The sequence below is a fragment of the Lampetra fluviatilis genome, chromosome 27 (genome assembly GCF_964198595.1).
Source record: "Lampetra fluviatilis chromosome 27, kcLamFluv1.1, whole genome shotgun sequence".
NCBI lineage: Eukaryota > Metazoa > Chordata > Hyperoartia > Petromyzontiformes > Petromyzontidae > Lampetra > Lampetra fluviatilis.
In genome coordinates, this window is record NC_136301.1 from 6,878,283 (window position 1) to 6,897,526 (window position 19,244).

Consider the following 19,244-nt stretch of genomic DNA (forward strand, 5'->3'; position numbering starts at 1 on the left):
ATGGCTCACAGGGCTATACCAAATAAATGATTAAATAAATAAATGAAACTCGGTGCGGTGTGTTAACATCATCACTGGGGAGACAAAAGCGGCCGGGCGTGGTGCCTGGCCAGCCACTCCCCCCCCCCCCCCCTCTTGTGCCACAGTGCCAGCCTTCATAGGTTTGCTACTCGCTAACAGCACTTGCCCCAACAATCTGTCCCGGCTATACGGGGGGTAGTGCGGGACGACGACCTTTGTCTTTGTTTTGTGTCACGCGCGTTTTTTGTGTGTGCGAGAGCCGCCCACCTCCTGGAATCACGATTCCGTATTAGAGTCGCAAACTCTCCGCGAATCGCGATTCCGTCGTTAGAGTCGCCCCTGGGCAGGAATCGCGATTCCGTTAATAGGGCAGCGCGCTGGGTAAGCGAATCGCGATTCTGTGGCTCCTCCCCCACCTCCTCGCTGAGTATAAATAGAGAGAGCCTCAGCTTCGTGCGCCACAGTCGAGCTGCGTTCCTGCTTCAACAGTGTTTGAACGGAACCACCACTTCGACTCTCGCCGCCTCAACGCTTCGTAAACGAGCAGACGTCAATAACTCCTGTTCACAAGCCAACCCTTTGGGCCTGTTTGTTAAAACAGCTCTTTGTTTATTTGTTACGCTCGCAAACGAGAAGCAAGAAGCACGATGACTTCCCAGGTTCGCCAGAATTACGCGCAGGATGTGGAGGCGGCCATCAACCGTCAGATCAACATGGAGCTGTCTGCCTCCTACGTCTACCTCTCCATGGTAAAGCACACAAATAACCCAGCTGTCCACGTAGGGGGAAGAAGCCCTCTTTATCGCGTGGCGAACGTCAAGGGCGTGTGGTGAGGCAATGGCGGGCTTTGTTAGAGGGGACGGGCAAAGCGGTGTTGGCGTGTTTCGGGCGACGGAATTCATTGGGGTTATCGAGGCGGGTTTCGTTCGTTTGTTTGGTTGAGGAGGGTTTCGTGTGTGTGTTTGTTGTTTTATTGGCGAGCGAAGAGGCTGTGGCGGTGTTGGTGAAGATTAACTTTTAAGGGGAGGAAATAGGTTTTGGTGGGGTGGCAAGGGCTCGTTAACCGAGCCGTGCCACCATCTGGAACGAAGTTTGTTTTTTTTGTTTCGAGGTGGATGAGGTGTGTTGTACTGGTGGTGGTGGTAGTAATGATGAACGAGGGGGGGGGGGGGTTGTGGTGGTGGTTGTGGGCGATGAGGTGGCGATGAGGGTCGGTGGTGACCGAGGCGGGTGCGAAATGGCGGCCGTGGAAAATAAATAAATAACGGCTGATGCGGAGCGCGTTAGTTAAAATTTACATTTTTACTAAAACTTAAAAATAAAAAAATCTTGAGTGGTAGCGCATTGAATCGTCTACCATTCTGCTTTGTATCGTCGTCTGTGAAATGTGAACGTTGTTTTGACGCGTTCCCGTCTTTTTTTTGTTGTTAAATGTAATTTTACATTCGTTTGCGTTGCGAACACGCAGCATTCAAAAAAATCTCTCCATCGGCTCTGCCCATCGACAGCAGCCGCTAAAGCTTTCGTTATTTTGGTAATTTCCCCTCCCCCACTTCCACCCAAGCCACTCGTGCACATGAAGGACTAATCGTCGTCTCACAAAGGGTTGCGACCGACCCTCCGGTTAAACAAACTCTAATCCACTGCTGGATGAATCCACCACCCTTCCATCTCGACGATGCATTGTCACCTTACTTGAAGGTCACGACTCGATTGAGATACATTTGGGGTTGTGGATGTAATTTAGGACAGTTGGGGGGGCCAGGGGGCTAATTGATAGACAACGAGCAGAAATTACCACGTGGAAAATAAAACGTCTCTCGGTGGCCGGAGAGAAATATTTGCGAGCAGAGTAGTTTCTTCAATAAATGAAGCTTACCAATGTGGCTAATTAAGCAAGTGTTTGTAGTTAAACGAGAGTTTGTAGATGCCTCGGGCCAGCTGGCCTGGGAAGGGTTTAGGGGGGCATTGAATGGAGCGAGATGGGCGTTGGCTTGCCACGGAGAGAGGGTTCGCGTGACAGGCAAAGAACACTTTGTTACTTGGGCAAACGTGGGTCAATAATAGGTGGCGTGTGGAAACGTGCTCGAAATGACCGCATAGGGGAGAAGCTGTTTACGCTTACAGTATGTAATTAAAAAAACTCGTCTAGCTGGCTTACAGCAGAAATGTTTTTATTTCAGTCATTGGCTGGCTTTTTGGAGAAAATGCCCCTTAAGAGTTGGAAAGGGGGGTGAGGGCAGAGCGTTTTTGCCTTAAATAGTTGGGAGATTTGTCCATGGATACTTAATGCAAACATTCGTGTAATGTTTCTGCATGTAATTCCATGGGTAGCCACATGGGGGTGACTTGTGATTTTAGTCAGAAGCACAGGTCTATTGCTGTAGCGCTTGGCCCGCAGCATACACACCCAAGGTGGCGTCTACAATAATAAAAGCTCGTAAAATGACTGAGAGCGTCGTGAATAATCCTGTTGTTGCTTCGTATTTGCAGGCATACTACTTTGACCGTGATGACGTGGCGCTGAACAACTTCTTCAAGTTCTTCAAGGAACAGTCCCACGAGGAGCGCGAGCATGCTGAGAAGCTGATGGCCTACCAGAACAAACGTGGCGGGCGTGTTGTCCTCAAAGACGTGAAGGTATTATTCAAATATATTTTTTGGTGAAGTTTCGCCTACACGTTGACTTATCCCGCACCTCAGATTAGCACGGTTAACTACATACGGTGCGTGCAAAAGAAGGCCTGCATGCATCTTAGTAGCGTTAAAGCTATTGCACAAAGCGTGGGGGGGGGGGTTGTGGTGTTGAAGGTAACGTAGAGACGTTTCACATTTCCCTTGTGTGGGTGTGCGTGTAGAAACCTGAGCGTGACGAGTGGGGCAGTGGGCTCGAGGCCGTGCAGCTGGCGCTGCAGCTGGAGAAGAACGTGAATCAGTCGCTGCTGGATTTGCACGCCCTTGGCAGCAAGGAGAACGACCCTCAGGTACGCTGCTGGAGGGATAGTGGAACACATGTGCCTCTCAACCTTTCCCGTTCTGATGACGTACTTCGTTTTGAATCTGGTTTAATGTTTTGATTAGCATCTCTTAACAATGCTTTAACTATGTCTTGTGGTTTTTAATGTTCTGCAGCTCTGCGACTTCCTGGAGAGCCACTACCTCGAGGAGCAAGTGGAGGCCATCAAAAAGCTTGGGGATTTCGTCACCAACCTCAAGCGCCTTGGAGCATCGCAGTCTGGCATGGGAGAATATCTGTTCGACAAGCTCACCCTTGGCAGCAGCAGCTAAATCTCCATCATAACGTTAACACATGACAACGCGTTAATGTTTAGTTGCTTTGCCATATTTGCTTCCTAACGTAGCAGGGAGTTAAATGTCGATTCTTCATCCAAAGTGCTTTTGTGATGGTTCTCCCCCCCCCCCACCACCTCTACCAGTTGCTTTCGCTGCATGTCATGTGTGTAACATTCTAAGCAAAAATAAAAATTGACAAGCATGATAAATTGTGTTGTGTTTGACCAAGTATGCTTTAAGTATGGAAATTTAATTATGAACGTTGACTAATTTAGTTTTTTTTATGACATTTTAGCGATGTCCTTTTGACTGTCCAGCATTGAAAGAGATACCTATTAATGGTGCCACACGAGATGTGCAGACATTTTGGGGCTGCCTACAGCATTGCCATATCCCATGTGCAATGGCGTAACTAAAAGGGTGGCCTTCAATGTGCTGCCCCCCCCTCCCCGACAATACTCAAATGTGAAAACACTCCTTACAAGGTGGTGGTGTGGACCTCACTGATGTCTTATTGCAAAAGTGGGGCCTCCCTCTGAAAATTAGTGAAGAACACGGCACTACATGCTTGGCCAAGATGTGACCAGTCCAAATGTCACTTCGGCTTATCGTGGCAGACTGATCCACAAATGGTGTGATGTGGCCCACGACCTTGTTAGGTGTGTAGTGCAACAAATATAATTACATTGTTACGCTGATGTGCATCAGATCATTGCGATTCAGAAAATGGAGCACATCCACCTCACCAACCAGAGTTGGCACCAAATTACTGAGTTTTTTTGGATTGAAGGGATTTCAGGATTAGGCCAACCATTCAAAATTAAATTCGGGGACTGAAAAGCCATGCCCCAAAAGAACAGAATTAGAGATGCCACGACGAATGGCAGGACCGCTGGGATTTCTGCGTTCGATCAGGACCAAACTACTTTGAGGGTGTTAAATTTGATCAGGTATGTCCTTTAATTTTGTCTCAATTAAAATGGCACCCGGTGCTTTTTTTTTAATCAACCCTCGTAAGTTGGAGCTTCTTTCGCAAGCCGTATACGTGGCCAATCGTGCTAATCGGCATACCTGTCCAACCCCCGAGTGCCTCCCTTATTACAGACCAATTCAGAACGAAGGCAAAATGTTAAGGTTAAGTGTCTCGTGGCACTTTATATAGCACATCACTCCCATATGTTTCAATAAGCAAAAGGTGTCGGGCTGGACAATGAGTGCATTTTTTTAATCCTTTATATTAAGTTCACTTGCGCGCTTACGACCGTGCAAATCTTTCGGTCGTTTTTTAACCCTCTTCCCGTGATCCAATCGAGCTGACATTTTGCACACAGACTCGTTGTGCGTGATAATTTATTTTCGTGAAATTTTTTTTCATAAATTTTCAACTTTTTAGGAAAACATTTTTTTTCATTTAATTCAAAATACCAATGTGATAAAAATGAAACTCTTATTCAAGAAAAACAGAAATGAATAATAAAATAAAACCGATGCCACGCATATAAAGGATTTATAGTGAAAAACTTTGTTTTTACGGGTTAATTTTTTCCCCTCCAAAATGAATCTTCACATGTCCGACAGGCAAGGGATACGCAGCGTGCTGACGTCTGTTTTGGTTGTGGTTTCCTCTAAGTGTTAATCCCGCTGTCAAATCTCTATAGCTGTCAACCCCTTACCAGTGCCCTACCTAAAGACCAATTAAGACCTCATTGGCCACCCCGTGCCCTTATAAATCTCAATTTTCATCCTAAAAAATCCCATCGCAAGGGAAAAAAAGTTGCCCGTATTGCAACAGGTGTACGGCGTATGGACCTGAAAACTCTAAAGAATACGGGGTAAACCCTATGGGTTGGTAGCTATGCAATCAGAGGTGCGGGGTTAACTCGTTAGCAACAAAAAATACACGGTAACTGTAAAAGGAGCAAGGCCGTGCGTTTTGGAGTTGTAAGCAAGCACGATTTATTCACAAAGTCACGTACATCTAGGAAGTGAACAACATAACGTACTGCTGGGGTCAATCCACCCAATTTAGTGGAATGTATACACAAGCGAGTGGCAATTTTAACCAATAAACCATCGCGACGATCGGCAAAATCACTGCCGTCGCATCGAGTGTCACCTAATCAACATCGTTAGGGTCACTGTGTCAGAAGCCACGCCACGTAGACACGATCGCGTGAATTGGCCGTACTTCGAGCAATCACCACAAGCAACCTCGGCAGGTGTTCGTACAACGGTATAAAATGAAGCGTCGCGCGCAAGCGGTGTGTATTAATTAATGCCACCGAACGCGTTGACACAGAACGTTTTGAATCACGTGCAATTGTGGGGCACACAACGTGCTACTTTCCGACGAAGACCCAGAATGCCACGGGCAGCCACCACTCGTTACAAAAAAAACTCACAATTGTCGTCATTCCGTACGAAACGCACCGTTTGCACGGAACGGATGTTTGGCGCTTTGCAGTTACGGGTGTTTTTTTAAATCCTTTATATTAAGTTCGCTTGTTTGCTTAGGACCGTGCAAATCTTTCGGTCGTTTTCTAACCCACTTCCCGTGATCCAATCGAGCTGACATTTTCCACACAGACTCGTTGTGCGTGACAATGAATGCTCGTGAAAATGTTTTTCCAAAATTTTACACTTTTTAGGACAAAAATATTATATTTAATTACCAATTGCTTAATGGTGCAATGCAATCATCTGACCCATAGGTGGCAGCCATCTCAAGCCAGAGGACGAGAGGACTCTAGCCGCCACGCATATAAAGGATTTATAGTGAAAAACTTTGTTTTTACTGGTTATACTTATTTTGCGAATGGACTTCTTTTGTTCAAATAGGTGTCGTTAATTCAATGGAACGTCGCTTGGGAAAAATTGACAAGACAACTACAAATGCCGACGAGGTTTCCCTCGTTATTCGCGACGAGGAACGCGTTCCGGAAATGCTCGTGAAGAGTAAATTTGGCGGATAATGATATTAGCCAATGAAAATCTTTTAAATGAATTACCTTAAATAAATGCATAGCTAAGCTTTATCTCTCATCATTGTATCTCTTCATCACTTTATCTCGTCGCATTCTCATTACTTTATCTCATACCTTTATCTCTCATCACTTTATCTCATCGCATTCTCTCTTATCGCTTTATCTCTCATCACTTTCGCTCTCTCTCGACGCAGTCGCGTAGCATTCCAGATGCGATTCGCGGATGGCCAACATCGCGGATGATAGCGGGTTCGCGAATAACGAGGGAATGCAATCGGCCATTAAAAAGCGTATCCTACTCGCCGACGGAATGAAACAGCAACGAGTCCTTTGTATTTTGTCGAAACAAAAAGCGTTTTAGGATGCAGCGAATGGGTTCAACGTCAGAAAATCAGCGAATCGTAGTGGATTCTACCCCACTTGCTGTCACGACCGGGACGCAACAGGAAAACAAAATAATGCGTCGAGTACACACGTTGAGCCAGTACTGCAGTTGGCTGACGATGAGAAACAATCAACATTTTTGTAAAACCATAAGTTATTCAACGTTTTTGTTGTTGTTTAAAGAAGACCCAGCACGATGCAATTCATTACCGCCAGGCACCATCGACGGATCACCCGTTACAACAACACCACCCGTTTAGCGCACAGGTGAAACAAAACATGTGGCAACACGAACCACCACCCTGACACACGCCTCAACAACACTCCCACGGCGCCTTACAGGAATTTAGCTTTCTTGCCACGCCGAAGTGCGCTCGACGTTTCCGCGGACGTGGAATGGCGCTCGGAGCCACTGAGTTCGTTGGTACCTTGAAAGCCACCCGAGAGACCGTGGGGGCCTCTATAGAGTGTCGCCTGCCTCAAAGTCGCTGTGGATTGAACGCTGCTGCTGCTGCTGCTGTAAATATAACGATGGTCGTGTTAAAAACGGCGGGGGCACACCACACGGCAGAGGTCGCAACCGGGTACCCGATACCCGTTCCCTACCCGATACCCGGCTACCCGTACCCGGCCGGGTACGGGTACCCGTTTGCGACCCTGGTGCGGCCGGGTACGGGTAGGCCGTGAGTCACTGGTGAGTCACCGTTTGTCACTCATTTCCCAACGTCTTGTCTCTTCTCACGATTCAAGTTCCTAGAATCAACCCACCTGCGCCTGCAACATGGCTTCATCCCAGAGGTCGCAATCAGGTACCCGATACCCGTACCCTACCCGTACCCGGCCGGGTACGGGTAGGGTACGGGTACGGCCGGGTACGGGTACCCGTTTGCGACCCTGGTGCGGCCGGGTACGGGTAAGGAATCAAAACCCGTTTGCGACCTCTGCCACACGGAGAAGCCAAGCAAGGCAGTGAGACGACCCTGGCTTTGATACGATTTACGGTACCCTAGTTACTACAATATTGCAGATTAATCAGCGGTTTTAACTCCAGCTGGACTGGCACCTCCGGGAGGAAGCAACACCGCTAACAACTTAGTCCCAGCGTTTCCATCCGTTGGACAATCGTGCGCCACCGGTGCAAAGTTGTGCAGCTGCGGGCAATGGAGTACAAAATTGTGCTTTGACTGTGCAGCCGTGGCCTAAGGGGGCATCGCCGGAACGTCTAATTTTCGTGGCGCTAACGAGAGCAAAGCGAGTGCTCGCGTGCGAGATGTTTATCGCGCTGGGCGGCGGGGGGGGGGCAGAGTGAAAGTCACTCCAATGATTGCTTGCTATTCATTCGCAAGAAGATGCACAACTTGGTTGTAATCAGAGATATCCAGGCAATCACGTTTTTGTGGAATTACGTTTTAAAAAAAATGATTTTTGGGAACGGCTTGGTGGCACGAATGATTGCTCGAGCATTGACCGGGCCTTCGACCGCCTCGCTCATTCCGCTCGCTTCGGAGTAATGTTTTAAACGAGTAAGACGTCTTTTGATGCCGAAGTGCCCGATGACGGTGTGGTCATTAGTATTTGCTCTCTGTTAGGGGATTTATAAACGATTTGGTTTAGAGCAGTAGTTTAAATGGAAATGTCAGGCTTCCTCAGTCGTTTTGCTTAGGCATCACAACGAGCAACTTGGGAACGGACAGGCCTGGCTTCCCCACGCTGTGGGTGTTGCTTTGACCATACTTCACCAGGCTGGTTAGTGCGGGCTGGTGCAGGGGGTGCCAGCCTCGAACCAATTGAAAATTCACTCGCCACTTATGTTAAGCCGTGGCCGGGAATTTAACTTAGGTCCCTGGGTTAACCAGGGGGCTCTCTCCAACCGTCACTGGCTATTGGCTTAATAAAAGTGGTTGTGCAGTTATGGGGAAATACTCTCCATACTGACCTCCATATTTATATATCTAATAAGCAGAACAAAAATATTACTCTTAATACAATGAACTTAAATACAACAGCTGTCATTATGCGTTAACTACTGGCAGATGGCTGTGTGTCACGACTAATGTGGAAAGCTGGAAAAACTTGAGTAATTACAGTAATGCTGAGTCTGGGGTCGGGCCAAAACCATAAGACGATGTAGTTTTGGCCGATAACACTCAATTAAAACCACGTCGCATCAGTGCAGGGATCACGTGGCTTGCTTGAGCCACAGGGCAAAGTAACTGTTGCAAGTTCATTGTCAAAAGAATAGTTCCGTAGTTTTTTTGTTTTCAAAGTTTGGGGTGCACACCGTTTGTGTGTGCAAGGTTCTCGCTGATGCGTGTCACAAATTCACAGCTTTGTCGCGTTTTGATCGTTTTTCCACCCCCCATCGCTCTGTTTGAAAAATATTCTTAAAATTCTGACAATGCCAGGAATTAAAGGAATTACACAAAGGAATCTTTCCTTTGGAAATCATCTCCGGTTTTTTTGTCATTTGCCCTGCTAATCCGAGCATTTGAGAAAGTGAAAAAAACATCGGTATATTTAAATGCAATGATGTTAACTGTGAATGTGGCATTTTTATAACTGCTGATGAAAATATTTTTCGGTGAGGTACAAAATCTAACGCAGTTGGATATTAACACTATCGCAACGATAATTTACATCCGTAAAGCTGTTGTTCAACACTGGCGTCTATAACATGCTTGACATTTGCAAAGATTAATTGCTTGCAAAGATTTAATTGAGCTACGCTTGCAAAGTGTGTGTGGATGTATAATTGCTTTTAGATTTGGACGAATTTACATTTCACGGTTTTGTTATTTTGACAATCTTCTGAAAAACATTCATCTAGCCGCACGGGAAAGTATTTCTTCTTCCGTTTAACACGTGGTAGGCTTACACGACCAATTTTAGCCGTAATTGTTAAGGGTTGTCACGTAAACAAAACGTGCTAATTAGTTACTAGTTCAGAACACCTGTATGTCGGACAGTAAACCCACAACATTCACAATTCGACGTTTCGCCGGTAATTACAACCAGCCTCGTCAGGTGACAGCCATAATTGTGGAGAAATGCTCCTGTTTCTGTCTGTTTGGCCAATATTTCTACATTTGAAGCTTTACATCAACAGCACCTTAACAACTCTTGGAACCTCCCATTTCAACCAGTCTACACAACAAAGGCTCATTCCTTGCAGCGTGTTTCAGCCGCACCGGACCTCACAATGGCTCCTCCCACCCTCAACCAGTATATATACAAGGACTGTTTTCTTGGAATTTCTCTTACTTGATGCAGCAGTCGTGCTATGACGGTTCCACCTTGAGACGGAAGCTTGTGTTGCCTCCGAAACGTCGTGATTTTTATTTTATTTTTTATTTAACTTTTATTAATTTATTTATTTTACCTACGTGACTTTACCGAAAAAAACCTAAGAATATGAATTTTCATCTTCTTGTTTTTTTCGGTAAAGTCACGTAGAATGGAAATAAAAAAATAATAAAAATAAAACATAATAAAATAATTCTCACGACGTTTCGGCCACAACGCAAGCAGCCGTCCTCAGGTGAAGAACAGGTCTGTCGAGAAGACAGAATATTGGCCAATATTGTTCACGATGATTATATGACACAGAGGTTCAAGGTGGAGTGAGTTCATGGTCTCAGCTCGGTCACAAATGAATGCACAATAATAACCCCTGCACTTAATTTGCCTATAAATTGCCGGATCTGAGAATTTCAAACAATGGTTTCACTGTCATGAAATGATCATCACTCTCAGTGGCCGGGCGGGTAAGCGCTACCCCCTACCGTGCTGACCAGAGATCACTTTAAGGGATCTCAGAGGTAGCTATTATGTAACAAAAGAGTTGCCATATCAATTAAAACACAATTTGCTCAGTCAACAAGCGCTGGACTATCATTCTACGAGTGGCGCAAATTATTCTCATTTCGTGTCAAGAGTAAAAGCCAAGCTCAAAATGTGTTAAATATACTGGGGGAAATATAATAATACGATTCTGTTTTTTTTCCGTACGTAACCCGTGATCTGTTCAATTAATACCAAGGTCATTAAATTTGCCACAATCGATGATGTTGCCTTTTATAAAGTTACAAGTTAAGGAAAATGCAATGTTTTCACCCGTAATATCAATGTTTACTTTGGAAGAAAATAGGTGAAGAGCGTTTTGAATATATTATTTTACATTTAAATTGTATTAATAACCTCGTTTTCCATCATGTTTTTGTTTATTTTAATGTATAGTTTTGTATAGATTAAATATAATCATTTAACTGTAAACATCGTGTTTTTAATAATTGGCATATAGGGTGGCTTTATTGCATTTATGTTACACAGCGGCTTTTTTTAAGGGTGTATATTAGCGATTTTTTTTTACTTTTCAAATCTTTACTATTTGCTTATTTCCCTCCACTGCTTGATCGCTGGCTTTTGCTTTCAACAAATAGCGTGGAGTCGCCACCTCCACGCGACGAGCAAACGAACTTGACCGGTGTGCGTTTTTGTTTTTTAATGATTTTTCATAAATTGCCATTGGACATTCAGAAGAAAAAAAAAACTCGTATTCATAAATGAGTGACTGTTTCAAAAAGGTTACTTTGGCCTGTGTCTTTTCAGCCCAATGTTAACGCCCTCACGGCGGCTTTACGACCCACGGGGGTTCCTCAAAAAAAACAACGAACTCGTACGAAACTTAGCGCGTTGCTTTTCACGCGAGTTCTTGTTGTTGTTGTTATTTTTCCCTCCCAACGCCTTTCGCTCACGTCGCACACAGGGAACCACACACAGAACGGGGGCCCAAACCTAGCCGCGAGCGTCGCGACTCCGAATCGGCGGCTACGCATCCGTGCCGGGGTCCACGCTGCTCGACCACCTCGGAGGCGACGTCCGGTCGAGTGGCCGTGGGTGGGTTTCACTCGCAGGCCAGCTTGCCGTCGAAGCTCGAGAGGGCGATGGAGAACGCTTGCAGGGCGCACAGCGGGTAGCTGTAGTCCATGGTGAAGATGTCCTCGGCGACGCGGCCAAACTGCATGATGATGTACTCCGCTGCAGGTGCAAAAACAAAGACAGAGAATCCGAGTGTGCCGTGTAGCCTTTTGAAACAGTCTGTTGTTGGGGCCGGGTGCTGTTCGCGGGTAGAACCTTTGAAGGCCGGCCGACACAGCGCATGGTGTGTGTGGGAGACAGGTGGCCAGCACCACGCTCGGCCACCTTTGCGGGCGAACAAAGACAAAGATCCCCGCGTACTTGCGTAGCCTTTGAACAGAATGCCCGGACGAGTGCTATTCGTGAGTAGCACCTATGAAGGCAGGCTGACCAGGGCAAACGTACGGTGGTGGGGGGAGCAGGGGGCGGGGGTGACCAGTATCTCGCCTGGACGCCTGTGCCGATGTTTACACACCGCACCGGGTGCTCATATAAAGCCGAGTCGAACGATGGCAGGCCCGTTACTGGTTCAGATATTCGTCACCGATGATGGCCCTGAGTGGGAATCGAACTCGGGTCTCCGTTGCTCGAATTGATCTTGATCCCGACTTTGCAGCCTCCTAGACAGAGTTATTCTAACGTTTTTCCGTGGTTCATTTCCATAATTGACTGCATAATGACGACGCCATCAGCAAATATACGATGGCTGATGCTTTCTCCATTTGTATTTATGCCGTAAGTACCTGCATACATCGTTTAACGTGGCGTAATCGAGGCACATTGTTAATATTCTTAGGTTTTTTCGGTAAAGTCACTTAGGTAAGCGTGCTGTGACGGTTCCACCTGAAGACGGAAGCTTGTGTTGCCTCCGAAACGTCGTGATTTTTATTTTATTTTACTTTTATTAATTTTTATTTTAATTTTTTACCTACGTGGTGACTTTACCGAAAAAACCTAAGAATATGAATCCTTGCAGTCACGAAAGCTTCAAATCTACACATTGTTAATCTTCCTTCAATAAAATGTATCCTGAAGTAGAATCTTAGCGCCAGATACAGCCACATTTGCCAGTGTCTCTTTGAACTTTGAACCTCACCCATGCATTGAATGTGCAGTGTAATTGATGGACTGAGTGTTGTCTTGGTGTGGCCTGGGACTGTTGTTGTTGTTGTTTTGCTGCCTTGTTCAAGCTTGCATTTGGTGTTGACAAATCGGCAGGAATTGTACGTACAGTACTTGTGTAATTCGTACTTCTAAACTTTTACGGATTTATTTTTAATGACTTTCCTTTATGATGGGACCTTTTTGGCAGCATCAAAGTATGAAGGCTCTGATACGTGCATTGTGTTTGTACTGTTCACCTTTTGGCGTTCTCTGGTCTGACACTGGTGAGACTAGGCCATGAAGAAGGTTGTCTCTGGTGTAGGCCAATGAGTTTAAAAGACTGCCATAATATATTACCAGAGCACTTTGTTTGCATGCTCACCACAAGTGCCATGTGGTTAATGCAGACTTGATTCCTTGCAAAAGGTTTCTGTTTGGTGTTTGAACATCTTAACACCTCCTGTTTTATTGTCAGAAAGGGTAAAAGCTATTCTTATTTTTCATACCTTGCCTACCTTTTCTCCATCTTGCACTCATATCGCCTTTTGCATTGTTTCTTAATGTAACTCGCCCTACTGGACATCTGTGAAAAAGAGCTTCATAGCTCATCGGATTTCTCCTGCAGTCTAAAGAAAGATTCTGATACGGACCAAGATACAGAAGCCTGCTATTCTAATAAAGCAAAAAAAAAACGCACTCATAACCCGACCCACGTGTTAGCGAATGTTCAGGGCTCTGACCTCTGACCTGCGGGGCTCATCATCATCGTCACCACCACGATCCATGGGCAGATTTGCCCCGTAGCTGTCCACTGCACATTTCGTCATTTGTTTCCACTTTCCTCTGTCTTGTTGCCAATACGCTCAAAGTAGTGGCCACATCTTTCCGTCGCAAATCTCCTTACGTCGTCGTCATCGTCAAGCCATTCTCTATTAGGCCTTCCTCTCTTTCCGATTCCTTACATTTTTCCGAACAACAAACAACAAACAACACTTTTACGCATCTACTACCGTCGTGGTGTACTTTGTATTTTAGCCAACGACGTGAGCTCACGGTCGTTGTAGTGCACGATCTGGAAGTTCTTGACGGAGGCCTGGGTGACGCGGCCGTGAAAGTTGAGCACGTAGGACTGCGTGTCGTCGTTCCACACGGGCGCCTTGTTGTGCAGCTCCACCGTGTGCTCCGTGTTCTTGTTGTGCCAGCGCGACACCAGGGTCTCGTGCTCCTGGGCGCCACACGCCACACAACGCACAGACAGGGGACGTCACACACGGTGGTGTTCTAAATTTAGATTTAAAGCTTTTGTGACTGCAGGGATTCATCTTCTTGGTTCTTTCGGTAAATTCACGTAGAAGGGAAATAAAAAAATTATAAACATTTATTTAGTTTTTTTATAATTATTTTATTATTTCCCTTCTACATGACTTTACCGAAAGAACCAAGAAAACGGTGGTGTTCTTTCTTGATTTGAAGCTTTCGTGACCGCAGGGATGCATACTCTTTGGTTATTTCGGTAAAGTCACGTGGGTATAAAATAAAATAAATCGCGACGTTTCGATCGCAACACAAGCGGTCGTCCTCAGGCGTAAAAAATATAATCCACCAGTGGTGGAACTGCTGGTGTTCTTGCTGTGCCAGCTTGACACCAGGGTCCTGGGTGGCACACGTCAAACAAAGAACCCCTCCCCCCCTTATCGCCTTCAACAGACCTGTTGGGGCAAGTGCTGTTAGCCAGCAGCACCTATGAAAGGCAGGTACGGGTACAGGAGAGGATGGGTGGCAAACACCTCGCCCGACCGCCTTTGTCTCCCGAGTGGCAATGTTTACACACCGCAACCAGGTACTCATTTGAGGCTGAGTCGACTTAGGGGTAGGCCCGGGACCGATTAAGATAATCGTCACTGGTGTTGGCCGTGAGCGGGAATCGAACCCGTGTGGTCGGGTTCATAGCGCAGCGCGCTGACCGCTACACCACCGCTGTTTGCGAGCACCTATGAAGGCCGGCACGGCGCACGAGGGGGTGGGTGGCCAGCACCACTCCCACGTGTTCACGTGGATTTTTCTCCGGGTCCCCCTGTTTTTCCCTCCACGTTAAGAATCAACATCACGCGTTTAGGGTATGCGGGTGCTCTACATTTCCACGTGATAAGCCACTTCGTTGAGCTATCATTTGTGATAGCAAGGTCGCTTCTGATGCAAAAGAGCTACATAGCTCAGTGGGGCCTTAGTTGGTGAATTAAAAATATTTAAAAAGTGTAGAAGTCTTCTTGGTTCTTTCGGTAAAGTCACGTAGAAGGGAAGTAATAAAATAATAAAAAATAAAACAGACCTGTTTCTTCACCTGAGGACGGCTGCTTGCGTTGTGGCCGAAACGTCGTGAGAATTATTTGATCATGTTTTATTTTTATTATTTTATTACTTCCCTTCTACGTGACTTTACCGAAAGAACCAAGAAGATGAATCCCTGCAGTCACGGAAGCTTTAAATCGAAATTTAAGTGTAGAAGTATTGAAGTTTCTCACGTTTCTGGGCTTGATTGGAACGCGCTCGTGACTCCGGTTCATTCCAGGGATGATCACCGTCATTTTCCTCGGTCCCTTGAATCCCAGAACATTGGTCTCCTAAACATCGGGCACACACACACACATCAAAGCATCATCATCATCAACAGCAGCAGCATCACAACAACAACAACGACACCAAATGTTGCGTCGACTGCAACGAACTTAAGGGGCCGTCCATAAATGACGTCACGCAATTTTGGACGATTTTTGACCCCACCCCCCATCGTCACACGGCGTCACAAAAAGCCAGACCCCCCCCTCAAATATGACGTCACAAAGCTCTGACCCCCCCCCCCAAATAAAACATGCTTCAAATCGCTTTAAACTATTGTCATTGTAGTGCGTATTTAATGTGGCGCTGCACTCTGATGTTGTAGGAGAAAGCATTTATTAAAAAGTCTATTTAATTAAGTAGAACGTGTTGTCTATATATATCGTGAAATGTTGACTGTGAGTTTGCTTGGGCGGTCAGACATTTGTGACGATGTGTGACGAAGGGGGGGGGGGGGTTTGAGAAATGTGACGTCACATCAAAATAGGCAAATAGTCCAAAATCGCGTGACGTCATTTATGGACAGCCCCTAAGAAGGAAACGGGAGGATTTCTCCACAAATCTGGCCGTCCGCCCGATGATGCTCGTTGTAATTACTGGCGAAACGTCGTACTCCGATGGTGTGCTGTCCTCGTAACAAATTGGCACGTTCTGTTTACGTGACCAACCTTACTAATTGGCTGTGTCGGGTGGTGGCGGGTTTAACGACACATTTATATATTCACGCGATCTAACCCACAAACCTCGATTATGGATAATATTGGTTGCGAAAGCCTACGCATTAAAGCCACTGATTTATAGTTTAATAAAGTGTGGCTTATTTTTGCTATTTGTCCATGATAATTGGTTTTTTACCCTTCTATCTGGCAACAAAACTGACACCTTTTTTACAGGGAGTCATGTTTGCATAGACCACAATACCTGCAGTCATAATGCAAACAAAAAACATAACTCTGATAATGTATGCACTGTCCTTGAAGTTGATTGGTCCACACCCGAGACAGCTTTCCTTAGAGCCTAGTCTCACATGGGTTGGACCAGATGACTCCAAAAGGCGCACAACTCAAAGACAATGCACCATCAGAGTATGAGAGCTCGAGGCAAGCATTTACACCATTGGAACCTCATTTGCCAGTAAAAAATATGATAATTGATTTTTTACCCTTCTATCTGGCAACAAAACTGACACCTTTTTACAAGGAGTCATGTTTGCATAGACCACAATACCTGCAGTCATAATGCAAACAAAAAACATAACTCCGTCAGTTTTGTTGCCAGATAGAAGGGTAAAAAAACAATTTTCATATTTTTTACTGGCAAATGAGGTTCCAATGGTATTTGTCCATGGTTTAGCACACACACGAAACTGAATGTGCTCCACATTCCATTTTGTTGTGGATGATGAAGGTCACATCGTCTGAGTAAGTCCGACACCGCAGTATTCTATGAGCACTTCTCCTTTGTAAAGAATAACAATGTTACGCACTTAAAAAGCTCAAATCACTGGGAGAGTAGTAAAAAAAATCCATGGCAATACCGTTACACGCGCATTATAATAATGAACGCGTTCGTTTTCGCAGGCAATGTCTCCGATTCACAATTGACTTTTGGATCAGTTTCACGTAACGATCTGCCCAAAGTTGTGTCGTTAAGAACCCTCCACCACCCAACACAGTCCAACAAATGACATTGCCACACGTAACAGGCGTTTTAACAACGCGCTCACCCTCCAGCGAGTTGAAGAACAATCGTCACCACCACATTTTTTGCAATCGGATACTACGTAATAATACTGCTCCGCTAAAAAACCCAATTACTCTATGAGAGTGAACGGTTACTTAGACAATAATAGCATAACCCATCACGAAAACTCCGGTCATCCTCGCAGAGGCTTTTGGCCAACCATCGAACAAAGATGGCGGTCACCGCATCGCGCGCTTTCAGATGCGCTTATGCGGCCGTCTGGAACGCTCTTCCTTCCGATATTAGGAAGCCACGCACTTTAAAAGTCATCCAGTTTGAAAACTAATTTCTACAGAGCTGCTTTTTGTGTTTAGTATCTTGTCCTTCCTCTGCACCTCCGCTGCCACGGTTTGGGCCATGCACAGGTGCGAAAGAAGTTCAACAAACATACGTACAGGCGACATTGCAGATATGTAATGTAGTATAGAAACTTGAGCCATCAACATACTTACATACACACGGATGTACGTACGTTAAGAAGGCTGTCTGTGGTGTAGGCCAATCAGTTTAAAAGACAATGCGCATATCAGAGCATGTTTGTTTGCATGTTCACCACGAGTATCGTGTGTGGTTAATGCAGAGATGATTTCTTGCAAAAAGTGTTCGATTTGTTTTTAAATCCTTTATATTAAGTTCGCGTGCTTGCTTGCTTGCTTGCGTGCTTGCTTGCTTGCTTAGGACCGTGCAAATCTTTCGGTCGTTTTTTAACCCACTTCCCGTGATCCAATCGAGCTGACATTTTCCACACAGACTCGTTGTGCCAGACAATTATTGTTCGTAAAAAAAATTCCCAAAATGTTACACTTTTTAGGCAAAAAAAAAATATTTTACATATATTCAAATAGAACGCATTCATGGCTTTGGCTGAACGTCAGAGTGTAAGAGCCCAGAGCGTAACCCCTCCACAGGCCGTGGCGGAGTAGCGCAGTTGGTAGCGCCCTCGCTTCCCATGCCAAAGGTCGCGGGATCGATCCCCGCGTCCTCCACAGGTGAATATATTTTAAAATCCTTTATATTAAGTTCGCTTGCTTGCTTAGGACCGTGCAAATCTTTCGCTCGTTTTTTAACCCACTTCCCGTGATCCAATTGAGCTGACATTGTCCACACAGACTCGTTGTATGTGACAATTAATTTTCGTGAAAAAAAATCCTAAATTTTACACTGTTTAGGGAAAACAAATTAAATATTTAATTACCAATTGCTTAATGGTGGCAGACAATCATCTGACCCATAAGTGGCAGCCATCTCAAGCCAGAGGACGAGAGGACTCTAGCCGCCACGCATATAAAGGATTTATAGTGAAAAACTTTGTTTTTACGGGTTTACTTGTTTGAACATCTTAAGACCACCTGTTTTATTGCCAGAAAGGGTAAAACATATATATATTTTTTTCACACTTTGATACCGGCAAAAAAACGGTCCCATGACTTGCATAATAACGTTACACAGAAAAAAACGACTCCAATCGGAAAAAATGTACCCGTAAAAACAAAGTTTTTCACTATAAATCCTTTATATGCGTGGCGGCTAGAGTCCTCTCGTCCTCTGGCTTGAGATGGCTGCCACCTATGGGTCAGATGATTGCCTGCCACCATTAAGCAATTGGTGATTAAATATATATATTTTTTCCTAAAAAGTGTAAAGTTATGGAAAAAAAATTTCACGAAAATAAATTGTCACGCACAACGAGTCTGTGTGCAAAATGTCAGCTCGATTGGATCATGGGAAGTGGGTTAAAAAACGACCGAAAGATTTGCACGGTCGTAAGCGCGCAAGCAAGCAAGCAAGTGAACTTAATATAAAGGATTTAAAAACGCCGATGCCCGCGTGACAAAAGACACCCACGCCCGCGGACTTTGACACTTACGTAGCATACGGCAGCGAGCTCTTGCCGCAGGTTGGATCCATCGCCAAGGATGCCAGTGCGGTCTGGCTTGATCCCGTTGTCGTAGACTGTGAACCTGGTGCCCATGACGTTAGACCTGCGCGTGCACACAGCGAACACAAAATGGGGGAACCCTGACCCACCCACCCGACCCACGTTCCGTCATTCTCATCCAGCGGGCTTGCCGAGCCGTAGTCCCCAAGGCCTCCCACCGCCTGTCGGCAGGGCCACAGCGCAGCCGGAGGGAAGTGGTTTGGGGGAACCGTTGCAAATACAGGGACTGCTCTACTTATAAA

The 19,244-nt window shown here is 45.6% G+C and overlaps 2 protein-coding genes across 2 annotated transcripts in view; one reads left to right on the forward strand and one right to left on the reverse strand.

The window, feature by feature from the left end:
• The first annotated feature begins 472 nt into the window (after window positions 1–472).
• Window positions 473–3,524, forward strand: LOC144942351 (ferritin, heavy subunit-like). The gene is made up of 4 exons (XM_078869175.1): window positions 473–770; window positions 2,515–2,661; window positions 2,880–3,005; window positions 3,154–3,524. The coding sequence occupies exons 1-4, from the start codon at window positions 669–671 to the stop codon at window positions 3,307–3,309; spliced, it is 531 nt and encodes a 176-aa protein (XP_078725301.1). The 5' UTR covers window positions 473–668; the 3' UTR covers window positions 3,310–3,524.
• Window positions 3,525–9,478: 5,954 nt separating this feature from the next.
• LOC144942452 (tubby-related protein 3-like) overlaps window positions 9,479–19,244 on the reverse strand; it is a 43,828-nt gene continuing 34,062 nt past the window's right edge. Inside the window, exons 9-12 of the mRNA XM_078869322.1 lie at window positions 18,931–19,045; window positions 15,227–15,325; window positions 13,758–13,929; window positions 9,479–11,720 (exon numbers count right to left, since the gene is read on the reverse strand). Coding sequence (XP_078725448.1) covers window positions 11,587–11,720; window positions 13,758–13,929; window positions 15,227–15,325; window positions 18,931–19,045 — 520 coding nt within the window. The 3' untranslated portion in view covers window positions 9,479–11,586. The remainder of the gene's footprint in view (window positions 11,721–13,757; window positions 13,930–15,226; window positions 15,326–18,930; window positions 19,046–19,244) is intronic.

Excerpts from the sequence above, each read along its gene's own strand:
- LOC144942351 (XM_078869175.1), top strand. The coding sequence starts at position 669 with ATGACTTCCCAGGTTCGCCAGAATTACGCGCAGGATGTGGAGGCGGCC. Across the intron at positions 2,662-2,879 it reads TTGTCCTCAAAGACGTGAAG|AAACCTGAGCGTGACGAGTG; the intron begins GTATTATTCAAA and ends GTGTGCGTGTAG. Across the intron at positions 3,006-3,153 it reads GCAAGGAGAACGACCCTCAG|CTCTGCGACTTCCTGGAGAG; the intron begins GTACGCTGCTGG and ends AATGTTCTGCAG.